Source organism: Haliaeetus albicilla, chromosome 4 (genome assembly GCF_947461875.1).
Source record: "Haliaeetus albicilla chromosome 4, bHalAlb1.1, whole genome shotgun sequence".
NCBI classification, from domain to species: Eukaryota; Metazoa; Chordata; class Aves; order Accipitriformes; family Accipitridae; genus Haliaeetus; species Haliaeetus albicilla.
The window spans coordinates 54,618,612-54,633,751 of NC_091486.1; the positions used below are offsets into that span (position 1 = coordinate 54,618,612).

General features: G+C 45.2%; 2 protein-coding genes across 5 annotated transcripts in view; both read left to right on the forward strand.

Annotated features, from left to right (window-relative positions):
- Window position 1: 1 nt before the first annotated feature.
- SLC45A1 (solute carrier family 45 member 1) overlaps window positions 2–15,140 on the forward strand; it is an 82,095-nt gene continuing 66,956 nt past the window's right edge. For 2 of the 4 annotated variants that reach the window (XM_069782925.1, XM_069782931.1), the window contains exon 1: window positions 8,963–9,685. The gene's annotated coding sequence lies outside the window, so the exon portion shown is untranslated. Of the gene's footprint in view, window positions 27–8,962; window positions 9,686–15,140 lie in introns of those variants that run through there. The other 2 variants (XM_069782921.1, XM_069782922.1) reach the window with 2 other exon arrangements.
- On the forward strand, window positions 150–10,580 carry LOC138685244 (uncharacterized). Its single transcript, XM_069782947.1, has 2 exons — window positions 150–779; window positions 9,580–10,580. Exons 1-2 carry the CDS (start codon window positions 369–371, stop codon window positions 9,646–9,648), a joined length of 480 nt encoding a protein of 159 aa, XP_069639048.1. The 5' UTR covers window positions 150–368; the 3' UTR covers window positions 9,649–10,580.

Genomic DNA, 15,140 nt, shown 5'->3' on the forward strand with positions numbered 1-15,140 from the left:
GCCGGTGGCTTGGCCCGGCGGCGCGGGTGAGGGACTTGCTGGGGAGAGCGGCGCGGCGGGATCTCGCGCTCGGTCCCCTCAGAGCGCCGCGCTCCCGCCGGCGGCGCGGGAAGCCGCGGGCGCCCAGCCGAGGCTGTGAGGTAGCTCTGGTGAAACCCTGCCGGCGCCCGGTTTTCGCCGCCGCGGCGGCTGGCCTCACCGAGCAGACGCCCGGTTCGCCCGCGCTTGGCATCCTTTCCTTCCCCGGTCATCTGCTTGGCTTTCCCTGGCCGGTGCACCGATCCTTCAGGGGAACTGCCCGTCGCCCCCCGCCCCCCCCCCCGCCTCGGTGTCCTTCCGCCTGTCTCCGGGTCCCCGTTCCCCGGGGGATGGCGGCGGTTACTCGTTCCGCTGCCCACCCACCCCACCACTACCCCCCCCCTCCGCGCCCCGTTCCCGACGCTGCCAGGGCCGGTCGCCCCGCTCAGCTCCCGCCCGCCCGCCCTTCTCCCGCTCTGCGAGGGAACCTGAGCGCCCCGCCGCACCGGCCGGGCTGCGGGCGGGAGGCGGGAAGCCCCTCGCCTCGCCCGGCTCGGCAGCCGTTTCCCGGGGACCGCTTCCCCCGCCACCCGCGCGGGGCCGGCGGAGGCGTCCCGCAGCCACCAGGGAGCGCCCGCTCTCCCGCCCCGAACCGGCTGCCCGCAGCGGGCGGCCCCGGGGCCGCCGGGCTCCCGCGTTGCCCGTCCCGGTCGGCCGGCGAGGAACGTGGCGGCTTCGGCTCCGCGCTCATCTCCCTGCCGGTGCGTGGTGCAGCTCCTTCTGTGGTAACAGCGGCTTCGCCCGAGCGGCGAGGTGGAGCTAGTCCTCGCCCCACGCACTTGGTGTCCGTGTGTTCCGCAGTCGTAGGGAACGCTTGTCCTTCGAAGGAAAAAACCACCAAGGCCTGCCTCCACTGTTGCAGGGATTGCTACTGTGAATGTCTGTTTTCCTGAACTTTGCGTTGACGTGAATCCATTTGCACATATAGTGATTTACTGGGCATCTTGAGCAATCGCACGTGGGTTATCACAGACTTGACAGTGTATTTTCTGTCAAGACTTAGCATTTGTGATGGTAAAACGCACTGGTTAGAGCAGCAGGGTTCTCGGTGAAAGCTGCTGTGTAAAGACTCTTTCGTGAGCGTTTGCAGGCAATGCTGTTCGTTACGGCATAAACGATGCGAACCTCGGTTTTGATCAGTTTTGCTGCACAGTGCGCTTACTTCTTTGTTGGACAAAGGAATGTCAGCATGGGATGCTCAAACTCCCAGCTCTGAGAGTTGCTAACAACCGGATTAACAGCAGGTGTCTGCTATACTTTTTGAGCTGGAATAGTTATTCATATCGCTAAGAAGGAAGAATGCTTGATTTCATTCCATGATGCGGTGCGTGTCTGCAGTTGACTTCTGCTTTCTCTTTTGGGGTTTCTATTGATCTCTGGTGACAGTCCCCCATCTGCCCTTGTTCTCGGGGACAGTAAGCTCTCTTACTGCATATTTGTATCATTAGAACTGCTGTATTGCTGTACAAATGAAGGTGATGTGAGAAGAAAGGGGAGGAATATAAACTAGGAGAGATCTTTGGTGGGTTTCTTTTTCTGTGGATGTGAGAAGTGATGAAAAGCTGCTCTGAAATTGGCTAGACGTATTATGCAGAAGAGAGAAAGTGAAAAGAATATAAGGGGGTTGAAAGTCATCAAAAGAAAGGAGGAGATCAGACAAGTGAGATTTTGTGGGTTTGATGAATTACGGCACACGGTGTTAACAGTGAAACTGTGCTATGTTGTATTCTGGATGCATGCTTAGAGGGGTTAACAACTAGCGATGATAGCTTGTGCTGAACTGTACATGCTCAAAGACTTCTTCCAAATGCTTTGCTGCACTTCTCTTGCTCTGGACATGAAGACTGCAACTAGTTGTTTCTGTGGATAAACTGCATCTGCAACATGAGTTCTTTTAAGTTTAAATTGTCCTGGTTACATGTATGCGTGGAGGAGAAAGTTGTCTCTTTTTTTTTTTTTAATTCTGGTATGTCGATATACATACTCACTGATGGTGCAAATAGGCCTAAACATTATTATGAATGGATACAAAGGACAAACTTTTTTTTTTATTTAAATACATTTCAGAGTGTTGACATGACTTCAGTAGGACAAACTCCTGCAGTGCCTCCATGGTGGAACATGAGGAATAGTAGATGTTTGGCTTTTTAACTGGTTTGTGCCTGAGAATCTTTGGTCCAGGAAAAGGTCATTCTGGCTTTCCCTGGAGATGTTACCCTATGGCCTCTGTACTTCCCTCAGTAGGCCTGGTTTTTCTCTGTTAGATAATTTAGGAGTTAGTTCATGGGCATGTAATGGTATGGAATTTTTGTCTCTTACTGTTAAATGACTTTACCTATTGCCTTTGCTCACTAAAACCCCACTGCCTTGAGTTTCTGATTGTTCTACTGAATAAAAATGTTTAGTAATGTTGTCGCTTGTAGTAGTTTCTGTGCTGACCTCTGCACAGAGGAAACTGAGTTCTGTACCAACGGTTACATTCTCCTTTCTCTCCCTTCTTTGCAATATGAAGATACTTCAGGATTCTTAAACCACCTCACAGTTCTGTAGGCGTGTGTAAACCACTCTTTGCAATTTGCTAGTTGCCCTAAAGATTAACTCCTAAGTAATCTTGGACATCCTGGTTGGTTAATATTAGTTAATGACAAGTACGCTAAAAAAGCAGCTCAGGTAGTATTGCAAGATGCTTTAAATCTCTTTTGTACCCTGTTTTGGAGAAGGATAGCAGACTTGTCTGTATTTAGTAAATGCAATGTCTGAATTCTGTGAAAACAGAATATCATGGACTTCCATTCATGATATTCCCTTTCATACAAGCATTCCCTTTGCAGAGGGATCCCTGTGATACTGGATGTCCTTTGATCAGAGTTGTCCTATTTCTAGCTTGCTTTGCAGCATACACCTTTTCAATGATCTCAGTTGCCTTGATATTTCCCATTTTCAACACTTAAAATTTTCGGTTGCTATTTCTGCTTGTTTTGAGATGAGAAAGGCATAAATGTAAGCAGCAGCTGGAGAAGCGACACACAAAATATCTTTAGGAAGCTAGAAAATGATTAAAGTAAGGTTTCATGTGGAAAGACTAACATGGGAAGTAATAGGTATGTATTTTTAATACAGAATGTCAGATATAGCTCTTGTATGGTCATTCTGTAGATTGTCATGATTTTTTTTGGTGAGCCAACTTCTATAAACAATAACTTTGTTTTACAGTAGCTGCTGCTGTCTTATTGCTTAATCCTACTTACTTGTGGCAGCTGCTCTTGAGCAGGAAGCTTGGGGTTTTTTTCCGTGTTTTCTGGTAAGCGTGCCTCCGGTCTGGTTGCCTGAGAGGGAATGAGTAGCTTAGACACTCTTCTTTTCTGCCTTGTTAATGACTAGAAAAGGTAATTGCGGTAAGTCATCAGAGAGGAAAATCTTTTCCGAAGAGAGGTAAACAAAGCGTAAGTTGGATGCTGTAGTGCTAGTTTTTGCATGACTAGTTATGTGAATGAAAGTGGTGTAGATACACTTCTACAGCACCTCCAGAGGTGCTTCTGCAGAGCTGGGACCATCTGTCACTGTAGTTATTCCAGATGTAGCCTTTATGAACCCTTTAGTAAGGGGTTGCTTGGGAGAAGCAACCTTAGCAAAAAGCAATGCAGAAGGTGGTCTATGAATAAATCTTTCCATTGTGAGAAGTCCTGAATTCCGTCATTATTCAATAGATCAAAATTCAACACGTTGACCTTGACTTGGGTACTAACTTCCAAAATGAATGCGTTGTCGTGTCCCTCTTACCTCTTTCTTAAAAATCACAGCCTTTACCTCAAGCAGAATCAAGATGTGCACAGTAGAAGTTAAAATGTGTGCGATCGTTGTGTAGTTTCATTTCATAGGTCTTATTCAGGTCCTTATCTTCTGTTCTGTGGTAGTCTGACAGAGTGGATCTACATATGAATATTGAGGTTAAGGAGTTTGTGTGGTACTCTCTTATTCTAGTGATGCATGCATTATGAGGACATAAACAAAGTACGCAGATAATAAAATTCGTAGTTGCCTAAGTTTTGAACTTACTGAAGTGAGGGAAATCAATCTGAGCATCTGTTAATTCGAGGGAAAAAACAATGCGTATGGGATGCATCAGAATTGCTGTAGTCCCACTGAACTGATAGCACGTCAGAGACTGTGGTGCAGCGGTGGTAAACTCATGTGCTGGTACACGAGCGGAGAAATCATTGCCCAACTTACAAGCAGTTAAACTTCATACTTCTATTCTTACTGTACGGGGGATGTTGTACGGTGCACCGTGGTACTTATTGTGGGATAGAGAAAGATGTGTAGGTGTGCAAGGAAGGGGCAGAGACAATGAGTTTGAGTGTAAGGCATATCCAAGATTAGCAGTGCAGACTCTGGCATTGCAAGGGTAACGATACACTGCTGTGCAGACCTGATGCTGAAATTCAGCCTTGGACAGAGGCCATTACTCAGGCTTTGTGCAAATTCACCCTATCCAAGACTTTAAAGCAATTGGATAACTCTAAATTGCCTCTTAAGTCATCTGTAGAAACTGTCACAGATAGCAAATCTTTTATGCTTCAGGCACATGGAAGTGGTTTGTGATGCAAACATACTATCTAAAGTGGAAGTACAGCATGGCTTTTGTGAGCTCTCATCTGTGTACCTTGATTACATCTCTGTCTGAATGCTGCAAATGCCAGTTTTACATCGCTTGAAAACCTAGGCACAGGGAGCCTGATGAAAGCAAAAATCTAAGGCTGTAGAGAAAGTGCCTTGTATCAGACTGCTGAGAATTGGGAGAGGAGGTTTCCCGCTGCCCTAAACATCTCTTGTTCCCTTTTTGCCCATGCTAGGGCAATATTGGGTTAGGTGGACCTTGGGATTTGAGGCAGTATAGCTGCTGTTAGGATACATCGGTATTTTGCTCTCCCTTTCGTATTTCAATCAGACTCTTCCATCGTTTCCTGCCTACGTAACAGGGTTCACAATGATTTAATTCTGCTTACAAGATTCAGCTCAGGTCCTTGTCTCTCCAGATGTGTCCTGAATCCTTCTAGGAAAGGACTGCGCTGTTCTTTGAGTTTGGAGACAGCAGAGAAGGGAACAGGATTAGGAGAGCGCTACAAAACTTTTTCAGTGTAAGGATTCATTGCTGCTGTGAATGAGGAACCTGTGCTTACTTCACTGGTCAGATTTGTATGAATGCAGTTACACCAGGCAGGTATAGGGCAGAATGAGTGTGTTGCATTTCCAGTTTAGCCAGAAGACCCACAGAAGGGAGGAAACTCACGGGTCAGTAAAGGAGGGCTAAATTAGAGGTTAGCATATTCAAGTGTCTAGACAGCAAATACAGACATACTGCAAAAGTCAGTCTGTCAGGGAGTGGAGAGTCTAGATTAAAAAGCCATTTCAAAGGCATGTTGCCTGGATGGGGTAATCATGTGCTCAGACTTTTTCAGTACATAAGCATAAGCTGAGTGAGGGAAGAGATCAAAAAAGGACACAAAGATTGACACAGATTCTGTAGCAGCTTAGACTGGAATGGAACTTGAGAAATTAAAAATAGCTGGTTGTTCACACTTGTGTTTCCCAGAAATGGCCACAGCCACATCTGTTTTTTACCATCCGTTCTGTAATGTTTGAATGCCTCGCAGAAATGTTACATCCATCCTGCTGCTGTAGGGACATTGTTATACAGTCCTCCCGGGCTGAGTTCATTCTTGCTCTCAGGCGTGTAAACTGGTCATCAGGAAGCTGAGCTCTAGTCTGGTGAAATAGCCCGAGCTCACTTAATCCGTTAGATTGGATGCTTTTAGGGCAGTGTTGAGAGACGTTCCGCTGCAGGATGCTGGGCGGATCAGCAGAAACAGAGGAGCTGACTCAAATCCCAGTCTAACTGCCCTGCCGTGTCCCATCTCCTTCCTTACAGAGCCAGAGGGCTTGCTGTCAGCTGACTGGCTCAGCTGTGTTTTTGTGCCCTTTAGGCACAGTGTTTCACACAACTGTAGTGTTATGCATAAAGGCAGTTTGGGGGAGGTTCCTGGAATTTACCCACATGCAGTGTTAGGGTCTGCAGCACTGCAGAAGTTCCTTTTCATCCTTCCCAAGAACATGTTGTATTCTGTTACTGTTGTCTATTATGCTATTTCTTTTTCAATGTGCTTTTTCTGCCATGGTCATCTCGCTACACAGATAGAAGTTGTCTTTGTGGCAAAGCTAAACGGCCCAAGAATGATAGGATGCATTCACGCAGTATTTTGCAGGTAGGGGCGTCTGCGGTGGCTGTTCTTCAAAACAGCTAGAAGCTATATGAATAGCGGCATAGTGCTCAGCTTGAGCTGTTATACCCTACCTCGTATGTTGGCTTTGATAAACAGGCAAAGCAAGCTTGCATCTGAAAACTGCAGAACACTCTGTGTACGTGTAGCGTTTCTTATCCCTGCTGGGGAAGGATTTACGTCTCTTTGCTGCAAGAGATCTCAACTGGTTTGCCCAATGCAAGGAGTGTATCTGATGCAGGGGCCTCTGAACTGGTCCTTGCACATGGTAAAGTTTCTTAGTTACTCTATCACAGACACCAAGGTAAGGGACATAAATTAGATCAGGTAGGCTGTCTGTGGAAGGAGCCAGTCCCGAGTGATCTGGTGCACTGCAGCACATGCTGCTGAGGCCCTACGTCCACTGAGTCAATCTCCAGACGCACCATGTTGCATTGCCCAGCGTGAGGTGTGTGGATTGCGCTGGCCAGACCTTTGTTTGTCAAGACCGAACAGGAGCTCTTGAAAAATAACTAAATATGGTCAGCACCTATATCTGTTGGGTATTTTGTATTGGCAAGCCTAGAAGTTGTCAGTCTTTTACAGTCATAATTGGGCAGTTGACTTCACAGAGATTGGAAAGAATGGTAGCAGTCAGCTCTTCGCTTTCTTTGTGCCTTTTCCTGTGGCTTGTTCTAGCCTTTTTATCTACTGAAGGCAATGCCATAGTCTGTTCTTTTGATGAAATTGATATTTAGTATCATCAATAGATGTGGCTTATGATCTCTAAAAAATAAACAGTAAGCAAAACTGACAGCCTAGAAGTATCGCATACCATTAAAAACAAAACCCAGGGACGCTTGGGATGCCTTTATGTGTCAGGTGGGTACTGGTGAGACCTCTGAAAGCAGGGGAAGGAGATTTCACTGATTTTACAAGATCTGAAGGTGGAATAGTGTGTGGCTTCGTTGAGCCAGGTAGGTAAGAGCAGATTGAGCAGGAAGGACAGTGAAGGTAAAGCTCCGCTGGTTCTCATTCTGAACCAGCAATTTCAGTTGAAAAGCCATATATATAGAAATGGTATTTGGAAGCACTTCTAAGTGTATCATTGTAGAAATTAATAGTTCGGTAACTTGATTCCCAAATAGTATAAAGTTAATTTTATTCATATTTGAGATTCTGCCTATATGGGGCATGTGGAAGGGGACACAACAGTCTGCCGAGCATTGGTATTTTGAGATGTGTGCTTGTATTTGCACTACTGATCCCTTGCTACAGACATCCCCAACAAAGTGAGACTGTGCTGCTGAACTTGCTTCTGTTTTTTTCTCCTGTCAAAATCTGACATGTGTTTTTAATGTCTGTTTATGAACGACATCTTTAATTCTAGATCCTAACACTTACTTACCTGAGTGCATCTTTGTGCCTACTAATAAAACGCTAATTTTCTGAGAAGCCGAGCGCTACAGGACCTAATGATTTTGCTGGAAAAAAGATTCATCAACGTCTCTGAATTTCAGCTCTTACTTATGTCTACACATGGAATTAAACAGCTGATATTAAATATATTTATTTAGAAGTATTTTTACATGTTGGTGTCTCTAGTGCCCTGTCTCTAGTTAAGGTTATATATATGTGATCAAAATAGCCTTGGTGAGGTTTAGAGGAAAAAAACTAATGTCATGCCTTTAAGATCACGTTGCCTCAAAACATTTCAAATTGGGTGTCTCTTAAATTGAGGCATGAGAATAGCTTTTCCCTCTTAAACGTATACGTCGTATGAATGTGTACATATATATGCATGTCTGTGTACAAGATAGGTCTTAACTGTGCTTGGACATAGCAGCAGCATGGGCTGCAGGCGTATAAGAAGGGGGGAAAGCTGGTGCCATCAGAGTAATTCTCAACAAGCTTTTTGTACAGCATTTCGCAATCCCTTTTCAGCTCCCATCTTGTCTCCCCCTTTTTTTTCTCTAGTGTTTCATTTACTAACTTCATTCATCAGCCTGAGGTATTTGGACAGAAAATGAGATTCCTCCTGCGCTTGCTCTCAGCGCCCACACAGTTCTTGTTTCAAGGCGCTGAGAAATATTGCAGAGTGAAGTCCTGTGCTTGGTTTGTACTTCTGAACCTTGTGGCAGTTGTTGGAATTTCCAGCTGACGCCCGTGCAAGTTGGCGGGAAAACCAAAGCTGGGGATGTATTGACTGACAGTTAGTGGAAATCCTGACAGACAGATACCTTTGCACATAATTGCATTAAAATAAGCTACTTGATTACTTACATTCTTGTAAGAGCATTTCTACATGATGTGCGTTTGATATTTTATGTGTATGGGCTCTACTCTGAAGTCTGGGGAGAAAAAAAAGGATTCCAAGGAGAACCAGAATTAATGCTGTAGGAATAATAATCTGCTTTTAGGAGTGAGCAACATGACCTTTCGAGGGTCTTGGTCTGCTGTTCAGTATCTTCACACCTCAGATAAACATGGATTGAATTATAAAAATACAAATTAAAGGAATAACCTGATTCTGTGTGTTTCCCCACTCCTCCCCCCACCCCACTCCTCTCCCCCCCCCAAAACCAGAAAATTAAAAAAATGCTTTGTCCTCCTTTAATATACCATATTGAAAGATATCAAGCAGTTTTTCAAACTCTGAATTGAATTCCCTTCTGTGTTCAGATTTAAGAAATTTACGAGGGATAATTCATTTATGTGATTTCTTTTTAAGTACATTGCAGAAAATTCATGGGAAATATTTCACGCTTGGTTTGAGGGGTGAATCCAAATTATGGTAGAGGTTTTTTTGAGCAACTAAATAGCTTGAGGTTTTTAACACATCTTTAACTACTTAAGTTATATGGTGTTTGTTCTGTCATAAGCATCACCTTCTAACTGTTAATCAAAATGGTGTGAGTACCATAGTCAAATATATAAACTTCAGTCAGTTCGGAGGCATTTGAGCTTTACATTTTTCGCGTAGATTTGTCATAGTGAGATGGCGCTCTTGAAAGTAGGTGTGAAGAGTGAAGTACGATCGAACTGAATTTGCTGTTGAGCTCAAAATATGGGCAGGGAAAGAGTATTCCTGCTGTGTGGCTGGAAGTAGCTCTGTGGAGGGAGCAGCGGGGCGAGGTTTGGGTGGTGAGGCTGCACCCGCATGGCCTGCAGTATGGCCAAAACCCAGCATTCAGAGTCCCGAAGTTGCCGTCGTTTTGACTGCACTCTCTTCCTTCTTCCGCAGGGTCACTGCAGGTTTGGGAGCTGGCATTTCTTTGTGGAAACATCTCATCCTCCTCCTGGGATCTGCTGAGTGCCTGTATGCGCTCGGGGAGAGCAGCCGGTCCCCGGTGAGTCCCTACAGCCTGCTGCAGCTTGTGTGACCGATGTGCCCGGCCTGCAGCAGGCACAGACTTTGCTGGGCGGGGGCTGGGAGGTGGCAGCGATGGCGGAGGTGGCCTTGGCCTGGAAACTCCTGTTTTGTCCTGTTCCTGGATTGCTACTTGTTTTGTTCTCCCTCCGCCGCCTGTGCTTCCTCCTTTGCCATTCCTACGTGCTCGTGAACACAAGAAGAATAATTTTCTCTGTAATTTAGCAACTCGGAATCCTATCCCAGATAAACTTTAACATTTCCAGGAAGTCGTAGGTACTTCTCTTTAAAACATAATGAGTCTGTCTTTGTTTTCTCCTTCTCTAATTGGCACTTTCCATTCTAATAAACCAACACCCACAAACTATGCAGCCACATGATCTCTTCAGTTAATACAAATCGTCATTTCCAGTCCAATAGACTCAGTTAATTGTGCAAACCTGCAACACACCCATAAAGTGGCTATCTAGTTTGTTATGCAACGATGAATCATGAAGGAAATGTGGAGTGTAATTAAATACAGTGATGCAAAGATAGTAGTATGAAGCCAAAATCAAAGTGTAAGTGATAATCATCTGTATTAAATGTTTGTTTCTGCATGTTGTTTTCAAAAATTACTTAAATGATAAGTTATCTGGCTGTTGCACACATGCCTGGCATATGTTTTGACAAGTTAAAAAATGACCTGCAAACCTGTAAATAAGCTGAACCAAGTCTGCTATCAAAATAGTCTTTTGGGGAAGGAAAGGTATGTGACTCAATCTCAGACTTGGCACGCTGGTGCTTTCTAATTCTGGTGTGATGTCCCAAGTTTTCTGGTCTTCCTGGAAGCAGTGGTTTCAAAGTAAAGCCTGCATGAAGTTTCTGCTGTGAAATGATTTCTAGTAATACAGGCCTTATCTCCAAGTTACTTTAGTATCCGCTCACTCTAGCAGGGAAAGATGCTGTCTGTGTATTGATGGAGAACTTTGGGCTTACACAGAGGACAGGTTTTCTGGTGATGGGTTACTGATTTCTCTTAAATCCTCTTTGAAAATAAGCTTTACATACAGAAATGCACACATGCAGAGGGATGGTTGCACAGTATTCTGCAAATATATTATTTTTGCCCTTTCCCAGGCTGCTCACTGTGTACAAGAGTTTTTGTCTACTTATTTGCTTGTCTTCCACACACAAACACTGGTGATAACCTCTGGCACATTCGTGGTGAACGTGTTAAGAATTGTTTTCCTTGGCTGTCAGATAGTATTGTATTCCAGTGCAGCAGCTGACAGCAGTTCAGCAGCATTGTCTCCTGAAGTCAGCTGGCTGGCTCCCAAAAGACAGCCCATATTTCAAGGGAAAAGAAAGATAATCCAGAAGTATGTGTAATGAAAGTAATATCCGTTCAGGATCTTGTGTGTTTGTGCAAATATTGAGACAGTGCACAAACTCAAGTTCTGAATTTGAATCTTCTGTTTGGCTGTGGATCCAACTAAAGCCGACAGATTTGTGTGTGGGAATAAAAATAACACAAGAAATGTCCTAATGGGTCAGACCAACAGTTCGTCTAGGCCAGTAGTCAGACTCCTGTGGGAGCAATAGGAAAGGCTACTTTGGGGAAGGCTTGCAAGCCTAGACAGTTTTGTGGTCCAGTCCTCCTGTACTCCCCCAGAAGCCACAGCTGTTGTAACGGGGCTGCATCCCTGCCTGGTCCTGTATTTTCTGGTTACAGATCAGTTTTCCATGCATTTATCTGGTCTGATTTTGAACCATCCATGAGTGAGCATGGATGTCTCCACAGCCACTGGTGGCAGCAGGCTCTGGGAGTCCCTGCTAAGAGTGTAAAGAAGTGTTTTCTTTTACCTGCTCTAACCCAATTTGCTGCTGGTTTCTGCAGGAGCCCCTGCTTCTAAAATTCTGGCAAATACCTACATGTGGTGAGAGCTGCACGTTCAGCTTGTTTACTGCATTTATGGGTTTTGTTAACCTGGATCGTAATCTGTCCAGTCTCCCGCATCCTTCTCTCCCTCCAGATGGAAATCTCAGCCCCGTCGGTCTCTCCTCATGAGCCCCTGTTCCTTTCATCGTTGTAGTTACCTTTCTCTCTTCATCACCCTTGGTGCAGAGACCAGAGCCACGCGTGGGATGGACACTCTGTCCGATTGGTTGTATCCTTCTAACTTTTTGTTGTCTGTTTCTGGCAACTGCCCCAATTCAAACCGTCGGTTGCGGAGGGCTGTCGTGCATGACTTGGCGGTCTCTTTTCTGAGCTGGGTTCAGCGTTGCGTAGGCCTGGCTTACGTTGATTTTCCGTAGATGCGTGAGCTTCTGTTATCTGCGCTGAAGCTCCTCTTCTTCCTAAAGCAAGGAGAGACCATAGGAGTTACTTTCTTTGCAATGTACAGGTAATGACTTTGAAGTGTTACCACAGTTCCCATCGGGTTGATGTACTTAAGATTGTTTTGATGTACTTACACAGTTGTGCTTTTACAGAAATTTCTCTGAGAAATGGCAACAGCCATTGCTTTTTCATGATTACTGTGTTACTGGTTGGAAGGAAGGAAGATTAATTTATTTGCTTTTTTTTATTCAGCTCCTTCAAGCATTTTCAGTGTAAAAAGAGATTGCTGAGGAATAAAAGTGTATGCTTGTGTTAGTGGGAGCAGCCAGCTAATGAGTTTGAAGTATAGTAGGTTAGGATGCTGTTCCATCTGCTGGGGTGGGGACTGCGCCGCTACTTGAGCGCTAAGCAGGAACACGGCTAACAGATTTCAGCAGTCAGCAAGCACGGCAGTTGTTTTCAGGCTTTTCAGTTTGCTTTCCGGACGTTTTTTTCCATGAGTTGTTAGAGGATATGCTTTATGTTTTAAGGCTTGGAGGTTCTTAAATCAGTCTGTAGCATGAGTTGGTTACAGGTTCTTTTAGAACAAACACACGGTGTAAGGGGAACAAGTGGCTTTGAGTGGCCTGCGTTCCAGTACAGTCACCAGCAAAGGTGCCCCTTCAGGGCAGGGTGAGCTCATGGTGGCTCTGAAGGGCCAGTCCAGCATGCCCTGTGTCTCCGCGTCCAAGGAAGGAGGAGGAGGGCCTGGAGCAGGTAGCCATCCATCAGCCTATCATCTGTGACACGTCACTAGAGCCAACTGCTGAATCCCTAACGGACAGTGGACAGAAGGTGAAGGTTCCTCTGCCCCATTTCTAATGTGTTTTACTTCCATGTTTGCTAGTGGGTTCTGTTGGAGGCAGTACACAGAGGTGGAGTTGAGTAAGGTGTTACGTATTATCTAAAACAAATCATGTTTGGTGTAAAACAATATTTACAGTAGAGCATTAGAACACATTGCCAGGTGGGGATAAAATGGTTCTTGAGTAGGCAACCCCACCGTACGTAGGGTGCTCAAGGAGAAGGGTATTGGCAAATATCCCAGGGATAGTGCTTTCCCTACCTGTTTGCTTGCTGAGGAATTGCTGTGTGGTACCCGACAGGCTTCCTAGTGCGCTTCGATACATGCTTTGAAATTGCCCTGGATAGTAGGATAAATTAGACTCAGCCTAGATAAGAGAGATTATTTTAAGCTTTCCCTTTTCCTCTCGAGGTTGCATGAATAGCCAAAGTCTCCATCTGTATCCGTAAGGCTGATTGGTCTGTAATTCACTTCGGTGCCAGGTGGCTGGGCCAGACTCGGTAGCAGGGCTTTGTATCTCACCTCGAAGCTCCAGGATGCCTGTGATTCTCCGGGGTATTTTTGCTATATGGCATTTTCAGAGGCCGCTTTGCTGCTTTGAAAATGGAGATGCCTAAGAAAATTCTATGCCATAACAGTTATGTTAAGTGTGTTTAATCACTTGACTTTACAGTTTCTGGGAAATTACTTAAACTGTACCATTGCTATCCGTACTTGAGAGAAGCTGGAGCAGCTTGCTTGTACATCAGGTTCTGGTAGCACGTGCTTATTTTGTAAAGAAGATATCAACAATGTTATTTGGCAAGCAAGTGAACAGGAAGAAATGTCACGAGAGTCATTATTTCTTGGTGTCAAAGTGAAAGGGTTGGCTTGATAATTTATCCTGATAGCTGAGTAACCCTGAGTCACCCGAAGTAAGACTTGACTGCTGAAGCCAAATTTAAGGTAGTTGGGATATCCCAGTCTGTAATCTTTTTTGTTGTTGTTGTAAAGTTGAAATCCTTTTCCCTTTGGGTGGGGGTTGGGAAGCAGTCTGTCAGCATTTTCCATACATTACTGTGAATTCACCTGGAATTCCTTCAGGGGTGCCTTGCGCAGCTCGGCTACATCTCTCATCTGCCCAAAGTTCTGTAGAAATTTGCACATGCCATGGGAGTCGTGATAGTATTGCCTCATGGTAGAAGTTGTGGCTTCATCTGCGCTGCCCTGTCTGGTAGTCTCCAGAGCAGGAGCTGAAAGCAAGGTAGTTGCTGTTCACAGTGTCTGCTTATGAGAGATTTTTTGTGACACCCTGAGGGATGCTGTGGAGGAGGGGAAGGAGAGGCTCCAGTGCTGCTTGTGGATGCAGTTACCTGCGGAGTGGAAAAGTTCTGGGCATCCTTCATCTTTGCACTGAGGAATTCAAGCACAAAAGGTGACATGGGATCTTTCTTTGCAGGGACCTCTAGGCATCCTTAGAGCTGAGAAGATCTAAGGAGTAGACTGAGGAGGGAATGAGAGCAAGAAATTCCAGGAGGGTTTCTAAGCGAAAAGCAGCAAGCTGGCTTAAGTGTGGGGGATGGTGTGGTGAAGGTGAGAGAGAAGTCAAGGGTGAGCAAAAGGAACGAGGAGGCAAGCAGGAGACAGATGAGGGCAGGGGTTTGAGAAGATGAGTATGCCACTATGAAAGTTAGGGAACTAAAGGAGGAAACGGTCAGAAGAAAAACTTCTGTCGTTGAAAAGACCATTTTGTCACCTGCAGCTGGGTGTAAAGGGGAACTTGCTCACAGTGAAGCAGTCCAGCATTGGAACAGGTTGCTCAGAGAGGTTGTGCAGTCTCTGTCCCTGGAGAGTTTCAAGACCAGACTGAATCAAGCCCTGAGCAACTTGCTCTGACCTAATATAGTGGCTGATGATCCTGCCTGGAGAAGGAGGTTGGACTAGAGACTTCCTGAGGTCTCGCCCACCCTAAATTGTCGTACGATCCAATTTGTACTAAATGTGGGAAAACAGAAGGCTTTAGGAGTGCCTTTGTCCAGCTTGCTTGAATTTCATTTCTCCAGATGACCCTGCCCAGAATCTATGTGCAGTGTTTGCTTTCACAATACTTAAAACTGACACAGCGATTAACTTTTGAAAAATTCCCTTCGAAAAAGGCTAGGCTGAGGAATTACATGTATTAGTGTAAGGGGTATCTTTTATGGTGAGTAAAGCGCTCTTTACAATTTCAGAAGAAATCATCTTCCCCAATAAGGAGCTGAGGACAGAAACTCTTGAATGGCTGCTGTG

Excerpts from the sequence above, each read along its gene's own strand:
- LOC138685244 (XM_069782947.1), top strand. The coding sequence starts at position 369 with ATGGCGGCGGTTACTCGTTCCGCTGCCCACCCACCCCACCACTACCCC. Across the intron at positions 780-9,579 it reads CCGCGCTCATCTCCCTGCCG|GGTCACTGCAGGTTTGGGAG; the intron begins GTGCGTGGTGCA and ends CTTCTTCCGCAG.